General features: G+C 36.7%; 1 protein-coding gene across 3 annotated transcripts in view; it reads left to right on the top strand.

Moving 5' to 3' along the window:
- The window catches only part of SLCO2A1 (solute carrier organic anion transporter family member 2A1), a 155,350-nt gene that overhangs the window by 54,863 nt on the left and 73,917 nt on the right, over window positions 1-26,570 (top strand). For 2 of the 3 annotated variants that reach the window (XM_074214804.1, XM_074214806.1), the window contains exon 2: window positions 20,638-20,775. In XM_074214804.1, the coding sequence (XP_074070905.1) occupies window positions 20,638-20,775 (138 nt within the window). Of the gene's footprint in view, window positions 1-17,639; window positions 18,040-20,637; window positions 20,776-26,570 lie in introns of those variants that run through there. The other variant, XM_074214805.1, reaches the window with a different exon arrangement.

Here is a 26,570-nt window from a genome sequence, read left to right as displayed (position 1 = left end):
TTATATAAATGGAAATCATCGGGGCAGCTAGGTGGCACAGTGGATAGAACACCTGCCCTGAAGTCAGGAGTACCTGAGTTCAAATCTGGTCTCAGACACTTAATAATTACCTAGCTGTGTGACCTTGGGCCAGCCACTTAACCCCTTTGCCTTGCAAAAACTAAAAAAAACCCCAAAAAACAATAAATGGAAATCAAGTGAGATCATAGACACTACACTCAGTGTTAAGTGGTTCAAAGGGGTAAGATCCAAATTATGAATTACCAAAATGGGGTCCTAGGTCTGAGATTAATCAATTGATCAGTGCATCAATAACCATCCATGTAACCAGAATTTAATTTGTGCTAAATTCTGTGCTAAGTTCTGGGGATACAAAGAAAGACATGAATAGTCCCTGACTTCAAATCACTCATATCCTAATAAGTGGGGGGGGATGTTTATGGGATGCTCAGGGAGGACTAGCACCTCTGGGGTGAAGGCTTGCCAAGCCCTTTTCAGGGCTGCTCCTCCATCTTTGGTATCTACCTTCATTCAACTCACCTGTGACTCCCAGAAACTAGCATGAGCATCGGCCACAGCTCAAGAAAACTGTCTTGTCAGACAGTTTGAGGGGAACTGACAGGCTCAACCCCCCTGGTGAATTACAAGGGGTGTCTTCCCCAAGTTTGTTAAAACTTCCCTCTGTGGAGTGAGTGGATGAGAACACTGTCTAAACAGCCATGAAGGTACTTTTGTGGAGTGCTTAGAGCTTGGTCAGACTCTAAGACACCAAGGTCTTAGACACTGCCTCCCAGACCATCACCATTTGTCTTGACTTGTGTCCTGCTACTTCTAAGATTCTGGAAGAGAAAAGGAGAGTAATGACTTTGTATCTCTCCTCACTTAAATCTAATTCATTTGAATCAGAACATCAACCCCTGATGCCATTGATCCTCTTTAAAATGAAGGACAAAACATCATTGGAATGTGGAAACAGCATATATGCATATATTTTTAGATTCTAATGTGGAGACAGCATATGTACATTTATTTTAGACTGCACAAGACACAAAATAGTTGGAATGTAGCTTTAGGTAATACTAGAAAATGGGGGAACCTGGAAGGATTCTTGGCAAAGGTAGCACTTGAGTTGAGTCTTGGAAGAAGCCAAGGATTCCAAGAGATGGAGATGTGTTGGGGGAGCATTCTAGACTAGGGATATAGGAGAGGGAGAGGAGAATGAGGAAGAGGCAAGTCAGTGCAAAGACTGCAAAATCAAGAAGGGGAAATGGGGTTGGGGAGTGGGGTGGGATAAGGAACCCAGGGGAAGAATTGGAACCAGCAAGAGATCAGCTTGAGAGAGACAGAAGGGAACTCAAGATTACCTGGTACAACCCCTTGCCCTGAAGGCAGAACTGTGCTTCAATTTTTCCAGAGAAAGGTGTGGATCCTATTTTTAGGGTTCTTCAGTTAGCCTAGCCTAGATTTCTGCTCAATCAGATCTCACAAGCAAAGCCCCAGACAGATTGTTCTGATCTGATGTTTTCAAGGCCACAGTAGGACCTACCCTTATCAAAGGCCCCTAATGATTATTATTAGCACTGCTTCTGCCTCTTGCTTTGAACCTAAATGTACTGTTAGAGATCTCTGGGCTTTATCTTGTGTGCTGTTCTTCCTGGGTTGGGAAAATATTTGATTTCCTGTATAGTGCCTTAAAAGAGCTTTCTACATTGAGAGTGAAAGGGGCCCAGTGTGGATCCCAAGTCCCCTCCCCAAGAAAATAAGGGTAAAGGACCAGCTTATTATAGATCAAAAGCCCTGCAGGGTGATCTCTTCCCCTTCAGGATGCAGATGACTTCCTTCCCTTCTCTATCTAAGGTGGGAGCAGGGGCATGGATCAGTGTCTCCTCCCTTTCTAGTCTCTTGAAAGACGTCATCCCCAAGGTTCTTCTCTTCCGGGACTCTCCACATTGTTCTAACATTTCAAAAAATGGAGCAAGAAATCTCCACAGAGTTACATTCCTTGTCCCTTGAACATGTCTTTTAATTGTGCATAATGCATGTATATATATATATATATATATATATATATGTATGTATATATATATATATTTGAATGTGTATTTAGATCTATGTATGTATTTATATGTCTATGTATATATCTTGTATATTAATATTATAGCTGCATGGGTCTGTGTATCTTTCCATTTATTTATTTATCTAATCATTGATGTATCCAGGTATGTGCTGGAACCAGCTCTAGGGCTTCAGGGAGCAGACTGTTAAATTTTCAATATGAATACTTATGTCTCAAAAACCAGCAAATGCTATAAATAAGTACTTAATTTGTTGTTTTGTTGATTAACATTCTTGACTTAAGAAAGTGATGAGAAAAATTGTGAATAATGTTGATGAAACTTAAAAGAATGTCTTGTATGCATTTTCCCCCCTTGAGAATCATTGTTAAACATCGACCAACATGCTATGTGATGTATCTATCCTATTTATCCATGCATGTATGAAGGTATATATCAATATATGTACCTTTTTATGTATCTATATATTTCTTCTTTTTTCTATCCCTCTCTTCTCTCTGTCTCTTTTGCTCTCTCTGAGCCACTGGGGTGGCACAATAGATATGTTGGACTTGAGTCAGAAAGTTCTGAGTTTGAATTTGGCCTCAGATACTTAATTGTCTTTATGACTGAGCAATTCATTCAACTTGTCTCAGCCTCAGTTTCCTCATCTGTAAAATGCAGATGATAAAATTAAAATCTACCAGGGTTGTTGTAAGGATCTACTGAGATAATATATAAAGTGCTATGCAAACCTCACAATGTCATGTCAATGCTTTCTATTGATCTATATGTAAATCTCTCTTTCTCCTTCTCTCTGGGTAAAGAAAGGCAAAAATAGTCCCTTCCCTCAAGAAGCTTATCTCTTAATGGAGAAAGCAACACCATGAATAAACAGGTACATGCAAGATAGAAAGACCTACCTTACTATTGATCTAGTGAGTGGACAATCAGAGAATCGGAATGAATGAAGGGTATTGGAGATCAAAAGAAGCATGTACCAGAACTAGCAGGAGTTGAGGACTTAGTGAAACCACCTTTGTCAGGTCAGGCTTCCTGTGTTTGAGATGTAATGACCAGATGAGAAAATCTCATTTAGTGAATGGGAAGGATAGAGCCAAATCTTGGCTCAGTCACTTTCTTATTCAACACAAAAGGAAAAGCTTGATCTAGGGTGTTGGTTATTACAATTAAAGGGCAGCATCTATTCTATTTATCTTCAGTAGAACCAAACAGAGAAAAAAATGGGTTTGCTTATCTTTAGCAGAAAGATGTAGTGTTAGATAGGTGTATTACATTATTAAAAATTGAATTCATTTCTTCAGAGACCTTTTGCAATGTTCCTCTCTGGAGATGTTTAAGACTAGTTTAGGGTTAGGTACAATTCTGCCTAGAGGCAGGGGAAAGATCTAGATGGTCCAAATGACATTTCTTTGCCCTTTCCAGTCTATTAATTCTCAAAGGATTATTGAGATAATGCAAGCAACTTTTTTGACTTCCTAAATGAAAAAAATGCTAAGCAAATCAAAGGCATATTCAGTGTCATCATTCAGATTTCATGAGGATTAGGAGAAGTGGGGAAGATCATTAGGCAGTTTATGTTTGAAGGAAAGATCTGGAAGTGATGAAAGTGATACAAAAAGATTTTTATTATCCTCAAATGAAAAACTCAAATAGAATTATTCTATTGACATAGTATATTTGATAAATCTTCAATGACTCCTCTTTAAGGATGTCTGCTTGGTGACTTTTCCAAATGAAATAACTCACTATAAATGTTCACAAGGTGGTTGTATTTCTAGGTATAAAGACCTCAGTAGTCTCCCTTACTTACTAAAGGATGGAGCTGTGCTCTGAGTCATCTGCTGAAATAAGGTCCAAGTCAGCCTTTTTTTCCTTGAGTAGAAGCTTGACTATTAACTATCTACTGTTTCTCCAGGCATACCCCTTCCCCCATAGGCTTCAAGCATGTATAGGTACAAAGTTTGATTTGTATACCAGATCATCAAAGCTCTTATTTCCCTCCCCCTAATGCATGGATCTGCTTGACCAGATAAGAACTCTACAAAAACAAACAAATATTTTAAAAAAACACACTCAATCCTACCAGGTTTCCCTTACTATCTTCTCATTTCGAGTATTTCCTTCTCAAAAAGGTAGTTTACTTTCTCTCTACTGCTTTCCATCTTGTACTCTGTTCTATCTTGTAGTATTCCATCTCTTCCTTGTAATTTTTGTTATTGTTATTGTTCATCCTCATTCTCAAAGAGGATCAATGGCATCAGTAGGGTGATGTCTCATCTTGCAAGTGAATTGGATTTAAGTGAGGCCAAGCTGCACAAAGTCATCTGCTTCACTCCTCATCAAAGTCCAGTGGCAAGATATAAATCAGGACAACTGGAGATGGCACTAGTTACAGTGGGAAAATTTGGTCTTTTTAAGCTAAGGTCATTCCCTGGTCTCAATTTTCCTAGGTCATTACCCATTCAGTGATAGGCAAAAATTAAGGCAGAAAATGACCTAGTTTGCCTTCACAAAAAAAAATATCAGTCTGGAAGGGGAAGATTATCAGAGTTTCTGGCCAGAATAGAATGAATTACTTTTTATATGAGATAACAAAGTTCTCTTGGTGGTATCTCTCCCTGTTCATTACTTCATCCTTTGTTTTCAAAGAGAACCAATGACATCATGGCATGATGTCTTGATTTACTTATCAATTGGTTTAAAGGGAGTCCTCACCCCACTCTCCGTCATTAAAGTCCAGTGGCAATTCAAGATGACTGGTTTTCTTTTTTGGAAATAAAATGAAAATTTATTAAAAAGGTTATAAGACATAAAGAAGGGAGAGAGAGAGAGAGAGAGAGAGAGAGAGAGAACAAGAGAGAGAGAGAGAACAGCCAAGCATCCTTGACTGGGCCATGGTCAGGGAAGACTGAACCAGCCCTGAACTTGAGTTCAGTTCAGGTTTTTATATCTTGCCTCTCATCCAGAGGGCAAAAGGTGAACTCCCTTCCCCTATACTTGACCTAGAATTAGGTAGAGAGTAAAACCCAAGGAGATAGGGTACAAATTTTACATTAAACAATGGTACTTTAAGAATGGGGAGGGGTCCCCACCCAAGATTATAATTATTTCTGTTACAATCATAATTCTCTACTTCAAGTCAATTTATATCCCAAGAGTCAATTTACATGTCTACCCAAATTCTGTTACATTCAAATTCTCTTCCTCCTTCCCTGCATCATTCCCACCTCAGTCATATTAGGACCAGTCTTCTGGGCCTTTCAGAGTCCATTTGGAGATGAATGTATTACAGTGAGGGCTTCGTTGAGGCAGGGTCCAGGAAATGATTGGCTGACACAGCTGGTTGGCATCCTGTAGAGACTGGTCTTGGAGCTATATAGCTTATAAACCAGAGCATCAGGTGGTTTGAGCACTAAAGAGAACCAAGAATGTTCCAGGCTGCCATTTGGTATAAGAGATTCAGAAAAAAATCATAATTCAGTTGTTGCTCATGGAGCTAAGGACAGTGCTATGGAGCTCAATCCAACTTCCCAGTCTGTGTAGAGAGAATCCTTTTGTTGGCTGCCACTGGCTACTTAGGTTCGGTTATGCCTATGAGGAATCATTATTTAGACTCAGGAAAGCACAGGTGGAAATAAAACAAAAATTTATTAAAAAAGGTTACAGGACATAAGGAAGGACGAGGGAGAGAGAGAGAGAGAGAGAGAGAGAGAGAGAGAGAGAGAGAGAGAGAGAGAGAGAGAGAGATAAAAGAACAGCCAGCCTTAGCTGGGCCACGGTCAGAGAAGTCTGAGCCGATGACTGGTTTTCTATACCATTCTCTCCACTCTGCCTTATTAGTGTTCCTAGGGCATTAATACAGGACCAATTCAGGGCATGAAGCTGTTTTAAGATTCATTTGACTGGTTGGTGTTGCTTCCATTCTTTTTCAGCACACACATCCTTCAATTCCCCAGTCAACCAGCTAATGAACAAGCTTTGCTGGGTGCCTACTCTGGGGGGTTAAGGGTATGTATGACACATTTACTTTATAATTGTACATCTGCAGATTTAGCTATCATAAGCTAGTCAAGAGTAGGTATTAAGAAATGTTTGTAGAAATTGAATGTTGACTTTGGGTTGTTTCAGGCTGGAAAGAACATTGAGATAAAAGCACTGGATTTGGAGCATTGTGTTTATTTCTGGGTGCCATTGATAAACCAGAGAGAATCTAGAGAAGTGAAACCAGAATGGAGAAAGGGACTTTAGTCCATGGCATGTGAGGAACATGTTAAAGGAAAGCTAAACCAGTTAAAGAACTGATATAGCTTGGTGAAGCTTAAATATATGTATGTATGTATGTATGTATGTGGGGGGGAGGGGAAGTTCATAATAATTATCAATATTTGAATACAACATATATAAGAGGGGGTAAACTTTTTGCTTGGTCCCAAGGACAGTTAGGATGGCACAATGTCTAGATTGCTAGGCTTGGAATCAGAAAAACTCATCTTCTGATGAGCCAAATCTGACCTCAGACACTTATTAACTGTGTGACCTCTGGCAAGTCACTTCACCCTGTTTACCTCAGTTTCCTCATCTGTATAATGAGTTGGAGAAGAAAATGGAAAAGCTTTGCCAAGAAAACACCAAATGGGTTCATAAAAACTTATAAACCAGTGAAAAAGAGTGGAACAATAATTGTAAAGGGTCTAGGGTCACACACCTAATATTACTTGATTTGAGACTTGAAACCATGTCTGTTTACTCTAAGATAAATAATAAAACTTGTATCTATATAGTGTTTTGTAATCTTTAAAGTGCTTTGCATTTTTTTGACTACAAATTTTTAACTTAATACTAAGTGATATTGAAACTACTTTTAAACTTAGAAAATACTCTATATCCATTATCTCATTTGATTTACATAAAGAAATAAAGGATAGATGATAATTTAATTAGAAAAATCTGAAAAATGATAGATCAATGTCAATCCTGAAGCAAGGTGACTTGCTTCAAGTTTCTGTCTTAGTCACTAATCTAATCCAACATTTTTTAAAATAATGTGAATCAAACTTAGGAAACATGATTATCAAACTTGCAGTTGACACATCTTGAAAGCACTTTCTAGTATACTAGATGACAAAATTAGAATATCAAGAATTCTTGATAAGAAAGAATTATGGACCAAATTTAATTCAATGAAATGTAAAAGGGATAAATATAAAATATCTAATTTTGATCAATTTAAAAATACACTACATGAATACATGAAACAAAAACTGGCTAGAAATAATCATATGAAAAAAGCTCTGGTGTGTGTGTGTATTGTAGTAATCTGCATGCTCAATGAATTGGAAGGGATGAGTCAAGCAAAAGACTAAAAATGTATCTCAAGCTTTATTAAGAGAAGTATATAAGATATGGGAGTTGATTGTGTCACTATATTTGGCTGTAATCAGATGCTATCTAGACAAATGTGTTCCGTTTCAAAAACTAAGCTAACCTGACCACAAATCCAGTGTTTTTATATTACATGATACTCTCCCATATCTTTTGGTTTCCCTGTATTTTTTTGTCTCATCATGATCATGAAGAATGATCATAACTGTGTGTATCTACAAGCTAAAAGAGTAAAATCAGGTCAGTAAGAAAAAACAAAAACAAAACATTGACTCTGGAGTTAGAAGTTTTGGGTTCAAATCCTCCCTCTGAAATGTACTGATGTTCTATTAGATAAATCACTTAACCTCCCTGGGTCTCAGTTTCCTCATTTGTAAAATGAAAGAGTTAGACTATATGACTGCTGGAATCCCTTCCAGTTCTATGTCTATGATTCAGATACTTAACAAAATATATTTATTTATTGATTAAATTCAATTTTATTTTCATTTCTGAATTTTTTCTTTCCTACCTCCCCCTCCATTGAGAAAGTAAGAAAAACAAAAAAAAAATTCTGCATTAGCTATATCTAAAAAATTATATTCCTCAAGCCTCAATTTGTACCTGGAGTCCATCTTCATGAAAGCTGTGGAATCGGCTGGTCACTGAATTGTTTGGAGTTCCTAAATCAAAGTTATTTGTTTTTATGATATTGTTGTCAATATGAATTTTTCTCTGAATTCTATTCACTTTCCTTTTGTCTGCCCTTCTTACACTTGCCATCTTCTATTCTTGTCTTTGTCAGTCAGATGGATGTGAGGTCAGTGGCAGAATTGTTTTAATGTGCATTTTTCTAATTATTAGTGATTTTTCATGTGTCTTGAACTTTTTATTCTGTCTAAATAACCTTTATATTTGTTGTTCTTTGTCTCTTGGGAAATATCTCTTATTCTTATCCACCAAATGTCCCAAAAGTCTTGGTTCTAATTTAAACCTCACTTACAAATGTTGCATTACACTAGTGACTCAGAAAGAAACTTGAAACAAGCTACCTTGCTTCAAGGTTGACACTGTTCTATCATTTTTTCAGATCTTCCTAATTAAATTATCATCTATCCTTTATTTCTTTACCTAATCCTCTTCACATTTGTTTCAGTCATGTCAGACTCTTGGCGACCTCATTTGGGTTTTTCTTGGCAGAGTTGCTGGAATAGTTTGCCATTTCCTTCTCCAACTCATTTTACAGGTGAGGAAACAGAGGCAAACAAAGGTCGAATTTGAACTCAGCCCTTTAGGTTCAGCATTCTATCCACTGCAACACCTATCTGCCCTTAAGCTTTCATAGCTTAAAACTACTCAAAACTATTTAAACTTTAATTATTTAAAATTGCACTAAGACTTTTGAACACACTGAATTTGAATCAGTTCCTTATATATCTTGAATATAAGAACTTTTCAGAAAAATTAATTGCAAATGTTTCCTTTCTAATTTGAATTGTTTTAGTTTAAGTTGTACAAAAAAAACCTTTAAAATTTTTTATAATACAAATTATCACTTTATCTTTTTTAATCCCTGTCCCTTGTTAGGTCTTTAGTTGGAAAGAAGAGAGATTCTCATAAAGGAAGTATTTAACAGCATTTCATTGCTCCTGGGAGGACAAGGAGTATAAAGCTGAGATAAGGGTCTTTAAAGGACTAAGAAGAAACTTAATACCTAACAAAAAGCATTTTCAGGAGAGTGATGGAAACCAAAGTCTGAGAAAATGAGCAAAAAAGCAGCAGACATCAACAACCAAGAGAGGAGGAAGACTAGTTAAGTTTGTTCATTTTTTTAACTTTTGAAGATGAGGGAGATAATGCTTATTTGGAGACAGACAGAAAGGAGAAATTGAAGATGTTTGAGAAGGAAAAAATAAAAAATGCTTTTCTAAAAAGTACTTATTTATTTCATTTGAAGATTTAGGGATTATAGGAATTTTTTTTTTTAATTTAAAATGAAAAGAATGGGGTTTTTTTTAGTTTAGTTTTTTTTTTTTTTTGCAAGGCAAATGGGGTTAAGTGGCTTGCCCAAATCCACATAGCTAAGGTAATTATTAAGTGTCTGAGACCAGATTTGAACCCAGGTACTCCTGATTCCAGGGCCGGTGCTTTATCCACTGTGCCACCTAGCCCCCCACCCCTTAAAAGAATGTTTAAAGAGAAAAGGGCGGAGGGTTTAGTTTAAGAAGTTTCCTTCTAAGAGAACAGGGAAGATAAATGGCTAAATGTCAATGGAGCTAAAGAATGTTGGCACTAGAAGGGACCTAACAAATTATTTTATATGATCCTTTCATTTTATGGATGAGTAAACTAAGACCCAATGTTCTCAAACTGATTTGTCCAAGAGATCCTTTTCTTGAAGTTGGAAATAAATAAGGGTGTTCACATCCAGATGGTCCAGTCCTGCATGATTCTGTCTTTGGCTGCTGAGAATTAGAGGGCTTTGTGGAAAGCAGATGAAATTAGGGATGAGAGAGAACATGACATAGTGATAGAATGCTAACCTTGAAATCAGGAAGCTGTTCAATTGTTTTCAGTTTTGGATTTTCTTGGCAAAGACTGGAATGGTTTGCCATTCCCTTCTCCAGCTCATTTTTATAAATGAGGAAACTGAGGAAAACAAATTTAAGTCACTTTCCCAGGGTCACAAAGCAAGTATCTGAGGTTGGATTTGAACTCAGATCTTCCTGACTTCAGGCCCAGTGCTCTATCTCCTAAATATTCACCTGCCCTTTAATGTATAGCTTTGATCAAGTCATTTCCCTTTAAGAGTCATTGCATAGGGAACACCTAGACTAACCTCCTTATTTTCTACTTGACATGCAGAGAAGGAAACTAGCTAGACCAAGATCACACCATGGAAAAGTTGGAATTTGAATTCAATACCATACAGTTGCTCTTTGCCAGATGGGGAGCACATGCTAGAGAAAAGATCCTTTCTCTCATATGTAGACAGCCAGTTCCAATAGAAATGACTTGGTAAATGTGAACCCAAATTCAAGCAGAATTGACTTGCATGGTTCTAGGAAGCATGTTCTCAGAAGACTGAGAATAGGGCTTCTTAATTTCAGATATCTTCAGAAAATAATTTTAGAGTCCCAGGTGTAAGGTATTGACACAGCCTAGTCATTATAGGAGGTTGATGATTTATTCTCTTTGTTGGCCTACTGTTCAGAAGTATGCTCCCCATTCATCATTCTCTTTCTTCTTTCACTACCAGATGGAAGCTGACCCACCCCCATCTCTTTCCATCTCAGCTAGAGACATAGCCCACTCTGTTCTAACCCTTGAATCCACTCTTCTTGGTAGAGGACCATCTAGCCTATCATTATGCCTCAATGAACTCTGTGTCTTGGCATCTATCCTGCCATCTTCCCTGCCTGAGCACCACTTGGTCTTTCCATCTGTTATGAAGATGATCTCTTCTTTATGGGTTGTTTCCCTCAACTGGAATATGAGCTCCTTGAGAGTAAAAGCTGTCTCAGTTTTCTATTTGTACCCCAGCTCTTAGCACAGTGCTTCACACTTAATAAGTAATTCCCATTTTCCATTTCATTCTTAAAACTTCCTGTAATTCTATCTTCTCTAAAAACTTTTCCATCATTAAATGAAGGTAATTTATGGATTATTATTGGTATTTATCCACCCAGTAAACCTGATTTTTGCTACCAAAATGCAACAATCTCAGTTCTGTTATTCTCCCTTCTCCTTTCTGCCTTTATCTTCCCCAAGTCAGTTTCTAGGGTAGTGATAGGTTCACTCTCCATTCTGAACAGACCTTCAGGTAATACATGCTGATTGAGTAATTTCTCAATATAAAATCTTCCTACTTCATGTAAGACATAAACTTTTTTGAAGCATATAATTCCACATAATCTTCAGAGAAGATGATCAAAAGTCTTTGCCAAGAAGATGAAACCTTCCCCTGTGACTTGTGGTGCTGTGCCAGGAAAATGGCTACAAAACTTTGGGAGCTTGTTGTCTCTTTACTTGCCCTTCCTTGCCCCCAAACCACATTCCTGCTTTCTAGCTGTCTTACCAAGTTGATGCTTGGGGATTTCAAGATGCTGCCAAGTTTACTATAGCCCTGGAATGCTTCAGGACCTGAAGAGACTCAGGTTGCCTCACCTTGCCCAAAGAGAGAAGGTTCCGGGCTGGGATAGAAAGTCATCCAGGAAATCTCAAGTGTGTGTGTGTGTGTGGGGGGGGAGTTGGGGAGAGTAAGAATTCTGGTCTTAACTGTAAATGTCAAGACATCAGACTCATTTCCAAACAATGTTGGTACAAGATGTACCTTTCAGTTAAAGAATCTGGGACAGGCAATTCTCTCCCACTCCACCTACTTTAACCACAAATTTTGGTAAAGTTGGTGGTTGTTAGACATTCTTGTTAATTCAGGATCAGGCTGATGATATGAATGGAGTAGGTGTGGATAATTGGAATTGAACTTAAGAGCTGAGAGGAAAAAAAGAAGGGGAAGAAAAAAGATACAGAGGAAGAAAGGAAAGGGAAGAAAAGAAAAGGAGAAAAGGAGAAGGATAAATAATGAAAAAATTCAGAGTGGAAGGGCCCTGAAGAGAAAGGTACATTCTCTTTCCAGAGATCCCCTTGGTATGTATATTTCCAAGGAGGGTCAGAGACTCAAGCTAGGTCCCAGATAGAGCAAACTATTAATAGGTGCACTTTTTGTGATGACAAAGAAATTTTTTAGAAAGTAGATTTGTTTGCAGAATGACTAACCAAGTTGTGTGACTAGAATGTAATGGAATATTATTGTTCTATAAGAAATAAAATAAAAAATTCAGAGAAACATAGGAAGACTAATGAAATGATGCTGTGAAATAAAAACAGCAAAAACATGATATATAACAAATACAATAAAGTATATGGAAGAAACAACAAATTAATGAAACCAAATGTGTAAAAGAAGCAACAAGGTGGCATAAAGGATAAGATACTGGGCTTGGAGTCAGAAAGATTCTGCTTCAGAATCACTTAACTTCTCTGTTCCTCAGTTTCCTCATCTGTAAAATGAGAGGGTTGACTTGGATGACTTTTAAGATCGCTTTCAGCTCTATACTTATATATTTTGACAATTATAATGATCAAACAGTCCAGGAGAAGAGTTGAGACAGAAAACTTTAACCCTTCTTGGTGGAGGTGGGGGAACTACAAGAAGGGGAAATATCCCATAGAGAGTCAGAAGAGTTTATATATTCAGTAGCTTTTGCTTAATTGCTTTTCCTGCTTCTTTCTTTTTATGCTGTCATTTGGAAATGAAGGTTGTGTAAAAAGAAAAGTCATGGATAGATTTTTTTTTTAAATTAAAACAAATTTAAAGGCACTGATGATACTTAAGTGAATTAGTTCAACAATTCTAGAAAACAAATTTGGGATCATGAGAGAAAAGTTCCTAAATGGTTCCTCCTCCTGAGACAATATCCCAAGAGAATTTTTGATAGCAAGAAAAGACTCATATGTATAAAAATACTCATAACATTATTAGTTGTGATAGCAAAATGTGGAGACCAAATATTGTTGTGCTATTTCAGTCATATCTGACTCTTTATGACCCTATTTTGGATTTTCTTAAATACTGCAATGGTTTGCCATTTCCTTCTCCAACTCATTTTACAGATGAGGAAACTGAGGTCAACAAGATTAAATGATTTGTCCAGGATAACATAGCTAGTAAATGTCTGGGGTCAGGTTTGAACTCAGGAAGATGTCTTTTTGACTCTAGGCATCTAACCATTTTGCCACCTAACTGCCCTGGAAACTAAATATGTGCCCAATAATTGGGAAATAGCTGAATAAATTATTGTATATTAATTAATAGGACACTAGTATACCACAGGGAATGATGAATATGCAAAATGCAGAGAAACATGGCAAAGTTGTATGAAATGATAAGACTAAGGAAAGCAGAGTCAAATGAATAATACACACATAATGATTCCAACAATGGATATAGAGTCAACTTGAGCTTTGTTAATGTTTTCTCATTCTATAAAGTAATCTAAAAAGAAATTTGCTACTTTGGGATTCATCCTACCCATTAGCAATGAATACTTCTCCATTTACTTAAGTTTGTCTTTATTTCTGTAAATTGTAGCTTGTATTAAATATTTTTGTATATCTTGGCAGATAGATGCATAAGAATTTTGTTTCATTTTAAAGAGTTTATTACATCTTTTCAATTATGTTTTTCTATCTCTTCCTGCTGTATTTTATTGCTGTTGTATGGAAATGTTGATGATTTATGCATATTTATTTTATATCCTACAACTTTGCTGATATTTAATTGTTTCAACCAGCTTTCGGTTGACTCCTTAGGGTTTATTAAGTAGAACTTAGTGAAGAATCTTGGTCCTAAGTTCAAATGTTTTCATTGCCTGACACAGTAGGATGTCTTCACAGATCATTTTCTATTATTGAATGATACATGGAGATGGGAAAGGTTAGCAGTGTCCAAAAGACCTTATGTAATAAGTTATTTCCATATGTTCTCCTGTCCTAGTCTTAAAATAAGTGTGATACCTGTTGGTGGAGAGAAGGGTGGGCTTATGATTTAAACTCAGTCCAATAGGATTCCTCAGTACTCAGAGTTCCTAGTCTGTGTGTGCATACTCACCAGTGCTAGCCATTATTTCTCTAGGTTTCAGAATTGACCAGTAAAGATAGCCAAAAGATTGTGGTTTAAATAGGTCCCTTAGTACTAAAAGAATCTCGCCTGTGTAGTGCATACTTCTCCAGGGGTGTTCAGGTGTTCAGGAGGACAAATATCTCTACTGTGATGGTTGCTGAGCCCTTTTCAAGGATGCTGATTCATCTTTGGTGTCTACCTGATTCACCCAACTCTCACCTCTGACTCCAAAGAAGCTGTAGTGTATTCAGCGATGCCCCCCCCCCCCCCGTAAATTGTTTCAGCAGTCGAGCCAAACCAAATTGAGGATAAGTAAGGAGTTTCAAACATCAGTGAGTGGGAAGGATGGTTACCCCAAGCATGCAAAGACTTTCCCAATGCAATGGGTAAATAAGAACAATTTGTTCCAAAGATCATGAAGGCAGTTAAAGTAGGAACTATGGAGAGTTAAGAGATTGATTAGGCATTGAAGATGTCTTTTACTGCATCTATGACCATCATCAGTCATCTTGACTTTGATGACTCTTTGAAAGACAGAGTGAGGTTAATAACTGCAACTTTGCCTCACATAAATCCAATTTATCCATGAGTCAAAAGACATCACCTAGTGATGTTATTTTGGTCTTCTTTCAAACTGAAGGACAATCACATCCTCTCTAATTACCTTGTATTTATTCTGTATGGCATTGTGGTTTTTCAGGATTGCAGACAGAGTTAGATCCTAGATCCAATTCTAACAGAAGTCAGGTCTATAAGGTCAGAAAAACAGAAGCATTTGCTTGGGTGGAGTTTCCTGCCTCTGCAGTGGTCAGAGTGCTTCTAAAGATTTATAATCACACATTCTATTTTTCAGTCTGAAATACACTCACATTGTATATACTCTCTTTGATTTGTTTATGCTTTTTCTTTCTCTCTCACTTTCTGTTTCTTTGTCTCTTTCTCCTTTTTCTGTATCTCTCCTTAATTCTGTTTTCCATTATTTACCCTTACCCTGCTATACAAAAAGACTAATGTCTCTGAGGTACTGGAACCTGGAGTTGAATAGAGTGACAAAGAGTTCAGAAGCTCCCCATCCAGAGCCATGGTTATACTTTTGTTTTCTCCTACCATTTCCAATACAAACTTTTCCCCCCTCACCACAGGATACACATACTTTATCATATTCTCCTGCTTACTCTTCACTTGTTACTCCTCCAAAGATTTTGCTTCCCTGCAACAGCTTCTGTTTTCCTTCTAGAGTCAGGAAGGTTTTAAGGACATTATATACATTGGAATGGAGGAAAGTCTTGTCTCTTGGCCATGTTCTTGGACTGGTCTTAGAGTCTCCTTTTTTAGGTTTCAAAGGGACTGATCCAGTCAGGTTATGAGTTCCCTGGTGTACAGGAATGAATGAATTTTTATTAAGCACTTATTGTGCAAAGCACTGGAGATAGAAATAGAACTGAAGACAGCTCCTGTTCTTAAGATGCTCATTTTACTATGGGAAAGCAACACATGGAGGTCGTTTCAGTTACAGGTCAAATGGAAAGTTCCCATGGTTCATAGGGTGCAGCAGCAAAACAAATGGTAATGCCTCTTCTTTGATGTCATTTAACTTAAAAAAAATCACATTCATTTCTGATGTTAGACTATTTAAGAGTGCCAAGGACTTTGGTGGCAAGAACTTACATGCATGAGAAAGAGTTGAGATGGAAGGGACTTAGGAAGGGTTGATCTGGTATCTTATCAGAAAGAGGAAAGTGAACTTTATGACCTATGAGCAAGAGTGTTTTTTTTAGGGTTTTTTTTTTTTTTTTGCAAGGCAAATGGGGTTAAGTGGCTTTCCCAAGGCCACACAGCTAGGTAATTATTAAGTGTCTGAGGTCAGATTTGAACCTAGGTACTCCTGATTCCAAGGTCGGTGCTCTATCCACTGCACCACCTAGCTGCCCCTCTGTGCCACCTAGCCGCCCCCTTTCCCCCTGCATTCTTGAAGAAGACTACAACATCGGGGGTTGATGCCATGACAAGCACATGAATTGAATGTGAGTAAAGGGGAGTTGTGCTAAATCACCAGCCTCACTTTCTCCTCCAGAGGCATTTGGAGTCCAGTAGTCAAACATGGATAAGGAAACTGGAGATGATCCTGGATGCAAGGCAATCAGGGATAAGTGACTTGCCCGGGGGCACATAACTAGTTAAGTGTCAATTTGAACCTGGGTATTCCTGATTCCAGAGCTGGTGTTCTATTTACTGTACCATCTAGCTGTCCCTTTACAGAAGATGAAACTGAGGCAGACAGAGGATAAATGATTTTGCTAGTCACACAACTATTAATTGTCTGAGACAGGATTTGAACTTCAGGCCTTCCTGCCTATAGGTCTAGCACTCTATTGACTATGTCACAAAGCTGCCTCTAGGAAATTTTCAGTTTTCATGTAAATGATGCTGGTTATCGATTAGGTATCCTGAAAGAGAAACAAAGGATCAGGATGTTGACCTTTGTAACCTCTCTTATTCTATTGTGGTCACGACCAGTGTCCTAGGCAAAAATTCAGGGTATATGGATCTATATTTATTGAGTGTCCATCCATCTAGTCAACCTTTTCTCTGAAGTTATCTCTTCACCTAAGTGTCCTGTGTCCTGTTCTATATATCTCCAGATCCATCTGAACTTAAATTATTCTAATTGGGCCCAAATAAGTTAGATGACTTGCCCAAGGTCACCCAGGTAGTAAGTGACAGAGCTGAAATTTGGACCAGTGTTAAGAATAAGAGGAACATGGAGATCTACCCAAGAGTAATCAGTTTTGCTTTGCTCCTAAGCTACAGTGGAAAGGAAGGTGGGTGAGGTATTGGTAGAAAGCTATTAATAGTAGCTCTCTTTGTGGTATCAAAAAAACCCCAAACAAACAAGCTGAAAGTTAAGGGATGCCATCAATGAGTGAATGAATTGTGATGATTAAATGTGCTGAGATAGATGAGGAAGTAGATGATTTCAAAGAGACATGGAAAGATTTATATAAACTGAGACAAAGTGAAATGAGCAGGAATAGAACAATTTATACTATAATATCAATATTGTAAAAACAATTTTAAAGACAAAGTCACCATGATTCCATGAGCCAATGCTTAAACATGTTGTCTACCTCTGCACAGAAAGATGATGGATTCAGGTTACAAAATGAGTCATATTCCTTCCTTCCTTCCTTCCTTCCTTCCTTCCTTCCTTCCTTCCTTCCTTCCTTCCTTCCTTCCTCCCTCCCTCCCTCCCTCCCTCCCTCCCTCCCTTCCTTCCTTCCTTCCTTCCTTCCTTCCTTCCTTATTTCTGGGAGGATGGTGATGATAGGAGGAAAAATTAGATTTCTATTCATTAAAAAATAAAATATAATTTAAAAAAATTTTAAGTTGATACCTTAATATGGAGGGGAAATCAAGGATTAAGGTAGGGAGATGCTGAAAGTATCTTAAAACAAATTGGTTTGAAATTGTTAGGGCATTATAAAGATCATGGAAGCAACTAGGTTGCACTATGGCTTTAGCACTGCAACTGAAGTCAGGAAGGCCTGAGTTCAAATCAGACCTCACTGACTAGTTGGGCAAGTCACTTAACCTCTGTTTAACTTTGTTTCCAGCTGTAAACTGGGGATAATAACAGCTCCTATCTCCCAGAGTTGTTGTAAAGATTAAATGAGATATTTACAAAGATTTAGTAGAGTGCCTGGAATGTATTAGGCACCATATAAATGTTTATTCCTACTCCTTCATGGGACTGAAATTCTTTTTTTTTGTCCTATTACCTGACAGGAATGGCCACTTGTGAAGGCATATCATGCCCAGAACTGGACACTCCAAGTGTTGACCTTGTCAAAGTGGGAGAGGCAATATGGAATCTTGGCTTTGACTCTATTACTTGGAATGAGGAGTGCTGGAGGAGTGAGGCTAAGCTTTGGAATAAAAGAACATGAGAATATAGTACTAATTAGTTCATTTGAGATGCCAGTTCTGAAATAATTGAAAGAGAATTATCAAATTACAAAATGGAATCACTTTCCTATCTTCTCCCACAAAACCTCCTTTCCTTGGAAGATTAATATTGCCCAAGGGATCATTAGTGGTGATCTGGACCCCTTAAATCAGGAATTCTTAACCTGGAATCCATGAACTTTACATTCTTTCAAAATATTTTGGTAACTGTATTTCAATGTAATAGGTTTCCTTTCTAAATTCATGTATTTTAACTTATAAACTTAAAAACATAATTCTTATAAGGGGGTCATAAGCTTCAGCAAACTGCCAAAGAGATTCAAGGCTCATAAAGGGGTTAAGGACCCCTGCTCAGAATATGATGGGTTGGGAATAATGTTCCTGCTGCCACAAATGGAGCTGGGAGAATCAGTTTGGGCATCTGAGATTTCCAGGGTGATTAAATGTGGTGCCTTAGCCTTGGATTCCAGAGATCATCTCAACTCTACCCTAATTACTCACCTAATTTTCTGGTACCTTGTTAGGTTTTTTTATTCTATTCTAGAAAGGCACCAGGGAATCCAAGAAAGGCACAGACAAAATGAAATATTATTGTTATTCTTTTATTAACATGCATATATTTTAAACCTTTTATCAAAATATAAATAGTTTGGCTCTTAGAGTTGATGTATTTTGTTATTTCTCATTTAACTTTTTGTTGAGATTTGTTATATGTTATTTTTTTATTAAAATTTTTTTAATTGATATCCCTTTATTATACACTTTTTCCTTACATCAAATTTAATGTGTCCAGAAAACAATATGATGTGTTTCTTCTGAGAGTCATACAAAGAAACTGGACTATTGATATTTCTTTAAAATACACAGTAAAAATGTATGACATTGTATCACTTAAATTATGTTTTACATTATCAGTGCATTTCTAGCAATAAGATAATGGTGGATCCAAAGGTTTCTGAACTCTGAAGGAATTTCAAAAGTTCAGGGCTCCACTTACTTTGATTTTAGTCATGCTTGTGAGAAATAAATCACTCATACATATTAAATAAAAAGGGTTGTCTTACTGACAAAAGCCAAGAAATTCAATTTGCTAATCACTTTCTGAGTGCCTAATGTATGCAGAGCACTGTGCTAGGCACTGGAATTGTAGTTAAGGCTGTAAGTATCTTAATTCAACTAACTCAGTCTCTTACACAGAGTTAGTAAAGAAAAAAATCTCAAATCTCAAGGCCATTTTATTTGTTTCACTATTTAAGACAACTTATTTCCATTTTGAAATGCCCATACCCACACCCACACACAAACACACACACTCCCAGCACTCTGAACCATGAAGTCAGGTATTTTAAATCACTTTGATATATTTCCTTTAACTAAATTAAAGTTCCGAAGTTATGTCATATTTTAGTTGATGCATTAACATAAATATGTTTATTAATTTTAAAAAATGTTCCTAAAATGTTAACATCTACCTATGGACCATTTTCAAAAACTAGTCAGGTAACTTGCACATCTCAAAAGCAGCATCTGGAGTTGGACTGTCCAAAATGGCAGTTGGAACCATGCCAATTTTTAAAAGTTCCTATAAAACATCAATATTTATATTGAGCAATGGGGGAAAAGGAAAGGTACATAATTTATATCTGCTTAAAAACACTCATTCAAATTCTCCTTAAGAGATTAATCTCAGCTTTGTGCAATCCTGAAAAGTTTGTACAAATTACTGAAAACATGGCAGACTGACAATAAAAATGTGACTCTCAATTACTTTTTTAACACTTCTAAAATTCCAAAGTTTTTGTATTTTAACTTATCCCTTTGATACCTCATCACAAAAACTTTGTATTCTTGGATCCACCATATCTCTGAACTGTGTCTGGTAATTTATTTAAGCAGCAATAAATAAAATTCACCATAGTTCTCTCCCTCTCCCCAACACACATACACAAGAAAAATAAAAATAACCATGGTGTCAAACCATTACAAATTTACTAAAACTGACTTTTTTTGTACATTCCAAAAAACCCAGATCTTAAATTTGAAGGAGAAAAAAAAATTTGTTGCTACTGCACTCATGTCAGGCTAAAGATCCAGTTTATTATATGTTATTTTTAATAAAGGTTTGTTTTATAAAAAAATGCTTGTTGTCTTCTTATAGAACTTCAATTCTGCCAACTTTTCTTTGTGGATTAATAGTCATTTTAATGTCTCTCTTCTGGGTCTTTCAAAGATCACTGAATCACACCCAGGATACTTGACCTTTTCAATGGGACAGTAGATATAACAGTATTTAGACCTTGAAGAGAATTGAAAGGTCTGCTAAACTAGACTCACTTCTTACAGGTGAGGAAAACCAAATTCAGGAGAGTTAAATGAACACTTAGAGGGTTATTGGTGGAGCTGGGAGCAGCCCCAGATAATTCTGGACTCCTAGATCAGGTCTCTGTCCAAGGTGGAGGAGGAAGCCCAGAGTCAGAGGAAACTGAGGATGGAATTGCTCAAGAATGGGAGTGACTTACTGATTGTTGTATATTCTGTCTCTGGCAGGTGTTTGTGCTCTGTCAAGGGCTCCTACAATTGTGTCAGCTCCTCTATAGTGCCTATTTCAAGAGCAGCCTCACCACCATTGAGAAGCGCTTTGGCCTCTCCAGCTCTTCTTCTGGCTTTATCTCCAGTTTACATGAGGTAAGTAGCCACTTATCTTGGATTTCCTAGGGGGGAGGAGCTGAGTTGGAGGGAAGGGGAGATACTTGGGGATGGGGACATGGATGATGCTCTGTCCCATTAGATAGCTCATATGGATGCATTGACTATAGTTTCTAAGGAATGCTGGCAAGAATATTAGAACTGGAAAGGAGCTTAGAGAATTATTATATCTCTTGAGCTAGAAGGGACCTCACAGGACATATAATCTAATCACCTCACTTTATAGACAGGGAAATTGAGGTCCAGGAAGGTGAAAAGATCATATCATAAGTAGTAGAGTCAGATTCAAATACAATGCTTTACCAATGATTTCATGATTCCATGATCAACTGTTCCACTTCATTTTTGTTTTTCTTCCTTTTTAAATACAATTGGAAAGGAAATTTACTTTATTTGTTTTATTATAAATTTAACAAACCATATAAAATGAGCTTTTTATGCGCAAAGTAGGTCAGAAAAAAGTATGCACATGAAATTTCTATCAAATGCAGCTTGATTTTTCTCTTAAATTTGGAATTAATTTAACATGCAACTTTCAAAGCAGTCTGGTTTGTACTTCTTTCTGTCTTTTTGAATATGTGCATTTTAAAATCATGCCTCCATGATGCTATTTTCTTTATTTTCTTCTCTGTTTGGGGGTAGGGCAATCCTGTGACTATCCTTTATCCTCTACCCAGATTCCTTCCCCTTACTTTTTCTTTAAAATACATATTAAATTCATCATACATTATTTAAAAAAATAATTATACTTTATTGTGACATTGAATTTTTAAAATGTTGAGTTCTCCTTTCATCTAGCTCCTCCCCATTCATTGATATGAGAGTTCAGCTACTCCCCAATTGATGGGTATTCCCTCAATTCTTTGTCACCACAAAAAGAGCTGAAAATAGATAGACATAGAGATATATAGATATATAGTTGTACATATAGGGCCTTTTTCTTTTTCTTTGATTTCATTGGGGTATAGACCTACTAACAGTATCAACATATAACTTTCAAAATTATCCAGTTTATCAGTGTTTCCTTCTATTTACTGTTCTTTCCAATTCTGTCACCCTTACCCTCCTTTTCTTTTAAAGTATAAAACTTTACTTTCCCCTGTGTCCCTTTTTAGCTTGTCTGTGTTTCATTCTGTCTCTTCTTTGTACTTTAAAAAGTACTTCTATAACATTCCTTTATTTCTCTCTTTTCTTTTTTTGGAAAAACCCATTGTTCTTCCTCTTTCAACAAACTGTCTCTTCCATCATCCTTTTTCTTTTTAGGTCTATAATAAAAATTGCTTTTCTTTTTAAAACATATAATAAATTCAACATGTAGCTTTCATCTTCTGTTCATGTTTAGCTGGTCTGTTTTCCTGTAATTTTTTTTTTCTGATCTTCATTTCATTCTCCTCTTTTCAGATGGGTAGAAGAAAGAGATGGGTGAACTATTGTTATTCCTCCTATCCCTTCCATTTCCTCCAATAAATAAAAGAAAAAACAAAACTTGAGGAACAAATGTGCAAAGCAAAGCATTATTCATTTTATTTTGCATTTTAAGTTCATTAACTGTTAGAAAGTGAGAAGCATGCTTCTTTGTCTTTTATCTGGAAATATGGCTAATTATTTCAATGTCTTTTGATTCTTCAATTTTTGAGTCTTCAATTTCTCATGTCTTTTAAAATTTTTTACATTGTTGTTATTTTATAATTATTTTCCTGATCTCTTAAAATCATTATATCAGTTCACAAAAGCCTTCCTAGGTTTCTCTGAAACTATCCCTTTAATAATTTCTTTTTAATTTTTTTTATTTTTTCAGTTACAAAGCTAGTTTTCAACATTCATACTTTTGCAAACTTTTGAGTTCCATATTTTTCTACCATCCTCTTTTCCCTTCCCCCTCCCCATGGCAGTGCACAATCTGATATGGACTGTACATGTACAATTGTCTTTAACATATTTCCATATTAGTCATATTGTGAAAGAAGACCTTTAATCATTTCTTGTGGAATAACGTTCCATTACAGTCACATGCTACAACTTGTTCAACTATTTTCCAGTTGATGGACATGTTGTCAGTTTCTACTTTTTTTGCTATAGCAAAAAGTGATATTATAAACATTCTAATATATATGGGATCTTTTTCTCTCTCTTTGAATTCCTTGGGAATAGTGGCCTAGTAGAAATGTCATTGGATCAAAAAGTATGCATATTTTAATAAATTTTGGGGCTCAACTCCAAATTTCCTTCCAAAATTATTGAATTGATTTACTGCTCTACCAACAGTTCATTAGTGTTCCTGTTCACCTGAAACCTCATCAGCATTTGTGATTTTTCTTTCTTGTCATCTTTGCCAATGTTATCCAACTTCATTATCTTACAGATAAAGTCTTTTCTCTAGTCACTCTGATAACAATAGCAGAATCAGGATTCAAACCCAGGGTTGGGTTTTTTGGTTTGCTTTTTTTTTTCCTCTACTACTTGATGAATGGAGATTTTCCAGCTTTTGTCCCAAGTTTTTCTCAAAGTTATAAGAAGATATGTCAGTTGTTTAGGCTACAAATCATTAGTTTCTGAGAGTTTCTTTGAGGCTGAAACATACTCTTTGTAAAGTGAAGAGATATATGAGCAGGGGCTGGGTTTTGGAGTTCTAGGTCAAGGTTTTATTTCAAGAACTTATTTGTGTTTTGCTCGTTTCTTTTTCAATGTTTTATTGCTGTTCCTTTCTTTTTTCACATCATAAACATTTTCCATTGACTCATTACTCTTGATTCTCCATTCCAGAACCCTTTCTTGTAGTAAATAAATCTGTTGTATTATTTCCATTTTGTGGAAATATTCTCAGAATATTTTACTTGAAATGCCATTTCCTACCTCCAAGCCTTTGTATTGAATGTTCCTTGTCCCTAGAATGTCCTCTTTTCTTACCTCTGCTTCTTATTTTTGCAAGCGAACTTTAATTTAAATTATTACTATTAGGGGCAGCTAGGTGGCACAGTGGATAGAGCACTGGCCCTGGAGTCAGGAGTACCTGAGTTCAAATCCGGCCTCAGACCCTTAATAATTACCTAGCTGTGTGGCCTTGGGCAAGCCACTTAACCCCATTGCCTTGCAAAAACTAAAAAAAAAATATTATTACTATTACAATAATTTTGTTATGAGTAAATACCCCCCCCCCCCGAAGATGAGAAACCTCAAGAATAGTAAGAGAAAAAAAATGTACTTTAGTCTCTATTCAGATTCCAAATGGCTCTATCTCTTGGGTGAGTTGCTTTCTTTATCATAAGTCCACCAGAGAAGTTGCTCCAATATTTTTCCCTCAGTTACTATTACTAGCTGTACCTCTACTCTATTCCTCCCTATACTCATTTATTCTATTTTCTCTCCCCTTTTATCCTAGCCCTGTCCAAAAGTGTGTTGTATCTGAGTACCCTCTCCCTCAATCTTCCCTCTCTTCTATCACCTATTCCCCACTTCCCTCCCCTCATTCCCCCTTATCCCATTCCTTTCTTCTCATTTTTCTCTAGGGTAAGATAAATTTCCTCACCCTATTAAGTATGTATGTTATTTTCTCTCTGAGCCATTTCTGATGAGAATGAAGGCTCACTCATTCCCCCTTTCCTTGCCTTGTTCCACTCCATTAAAAAAACGTTTTCTTGACTCTTATGTGAAATTTCTTAGCTTCTTCTTCATCTCCTTTCCCTTCCTCCCAGTACTTTCCTTTATCACTTCATTGAGTCCATCTTTTTACTATATTATACCATTATATTTCATTCTTTCCTGTGTCCTGTATATATATTTATATATATATATATATATATATATATATATATATGCTCCTTCTAACAGCTCTTATAAATGAGAATGTTCATATGAGTTATCAATATCTTCTTCCCACACAAGCAGTTCAGTATCATTAAGTTAGTCCTTCTCATCTACCCTCTATTGTTCACCTGAGTCCTGTACTTACAGATCAAACTTTCTGTTTAGCTCTGGTTGTTTCAATAGGAGAGTTTGAAAGTCCCCTGTTTCATTGAAAGTCTATCTTTTCCCTTGAAAGAGGATGTTCAATTTTGCTGGGTAGTTGATTCTTGGTTGTAAACCAAGATCTTTTGCCTTCCAGAATATTATATTCCAATCCCTACAAGCTCTTAATGTAGATGTTGCCAGATCCTGTATAATCCTGACTATGGAGCCTCAGTAGTTGAATTGTTTGTTTCTGGCAGCTTTTAGAATTTTCTCTTTGATTTGGGTTTTTTAAAATTTGGTTATAATATTCTTGGAAGTTTTTCTTTTGGGATCTCTTTCAGGAGGTGACCAGTGAATTCCCTCAATTTCTATTTTACCTATGCTTCTAGGGTCTTGGAGCAATTTTGCTGTATTATTTTTTGAAAAATGAAATCTAAGCTCTTTTCTTGCTTGTGACTTTCAGGTAGCCCAATAATTTTTAAATTATTTCTATTGGATATGTTTTTGAGGTTGGTTGTTTTTCCAATGAGATATTTCACATTTTCTTCTAATTTTTGGCTTTTTTTGGAAGAGTTTTATTTCTTCCTGATTTCTTGCAAAGTCAACAGCTTCCTTTGCTTCTAGTCTGCATTTGAAGAAGTTATTTTCTTCAGAGAACTTTTTTTATCTCCTTTTTAAGACATTCTTCTCCTCATTTGTGTTTTGTTTTGCTTTTTCCATTTGGCCTAAACTGGTTTTTAACATATTATTTTCTTCAGTATTTTTTTTGTATATATCTTTCACCAATCTGTTGATTTGGTTTTCATGGTTTTTCTGCAGTGCTCTCATTTCTCCTCCCAATTTTTCCTCCACCTCCCTTAATTGCTTTTCAAAGTCTTTTTTTGAGCTCATCCATAGTCTGAGCCCATTTTCTATTTCTCTTGGAGGTTTTGGATGTGGAAGTTTCGATTTTGTTGTCATCTGAGTATGTGTTTTGATCTTCCATGGGACTAAAGTAATTCTCTATGGTCAGATTCTTCTTTTTGTTGTTTACTCATTTCCTCAGCCTAATTTACAGCACTTCCAAACTTTGGGGTTTTTTTACTCCTCCAAGGTCTTATGCTCTTTTGCATGTGCTTTGATATGTAGATGACCACAGCACTTCCCTCTGCCCTGGAGTTGTAAGGAAGTGTCCTGCTTGATTATCTTAGTATGGAAGTCCAAACTGCAACCTGGATCTGAGTGTGGGCAAACAGCAGAGTCCTACCTCAAGGGAGAGCAGAGAAATTTCTGCAGTCTTCCCTGACCCCCTTACCTTCTGTAGGCTGTGCTCTGGGGGTGCAGGCTGCTTTCTCCAGATTCTCACTGCAGGTTCTGTGGCCTGTGCTCCCTCACTCCACACTCATTCTGGTGTAATAGAATTCTCTCCCCTCCCCGTCAAGCTGTTTCCAGGCTGTGTTGAGACCCGGGGCTTTTTCCAACTCCCAGTTCTGGTGAAATACACATTTCCCATGGAATGTCTTTTTTTAATTAAAGATTTTATTTATTTTGAGTTTAACAATTTTCCCCCCAATCTTACTACCCCCCCCACCATAGAAAGCAATTTGTCAGTCTTTATTTTGTTTCCATGTTGTACATTGACCCAAATTGTGTGTGATGAGAGAGAAATCATATCCTTAAGGAAGAAACAAAAAATATGAGATAACAAGTTCAGACAATAAGATATGTTTTTTTCCCCTAAATTAAAGGGAATAGTCCTTGAACTTTGTTCAAACTCCATGGTTCTTTATCTGGATACAGATGGTATTCTCCACCACAGACAGCCCAAAATTGTCCCTGATTGTCGC

Source organism: Macrotis lagotis, chromosome 1 (genome assembly GCF_037893015.1).
Source record: "Macrotis lagotis isolate mMagLag1 chromosome 1, bilby.v1.9.chrom.fasta, whole genome shotgun sequence".
NCBI classification, from domain to species: domain Eukaryota; kingdom Metazoa; phylum Chordata; class Mammalia; order Peramelemorphia; family Peramelidae; genus Macrotis; species Macrotis lagotis.
Note: the sequence above shows the minus strand (reverse complement) of the source record. Positions and strands in the feature narration are given on the sequence as shown.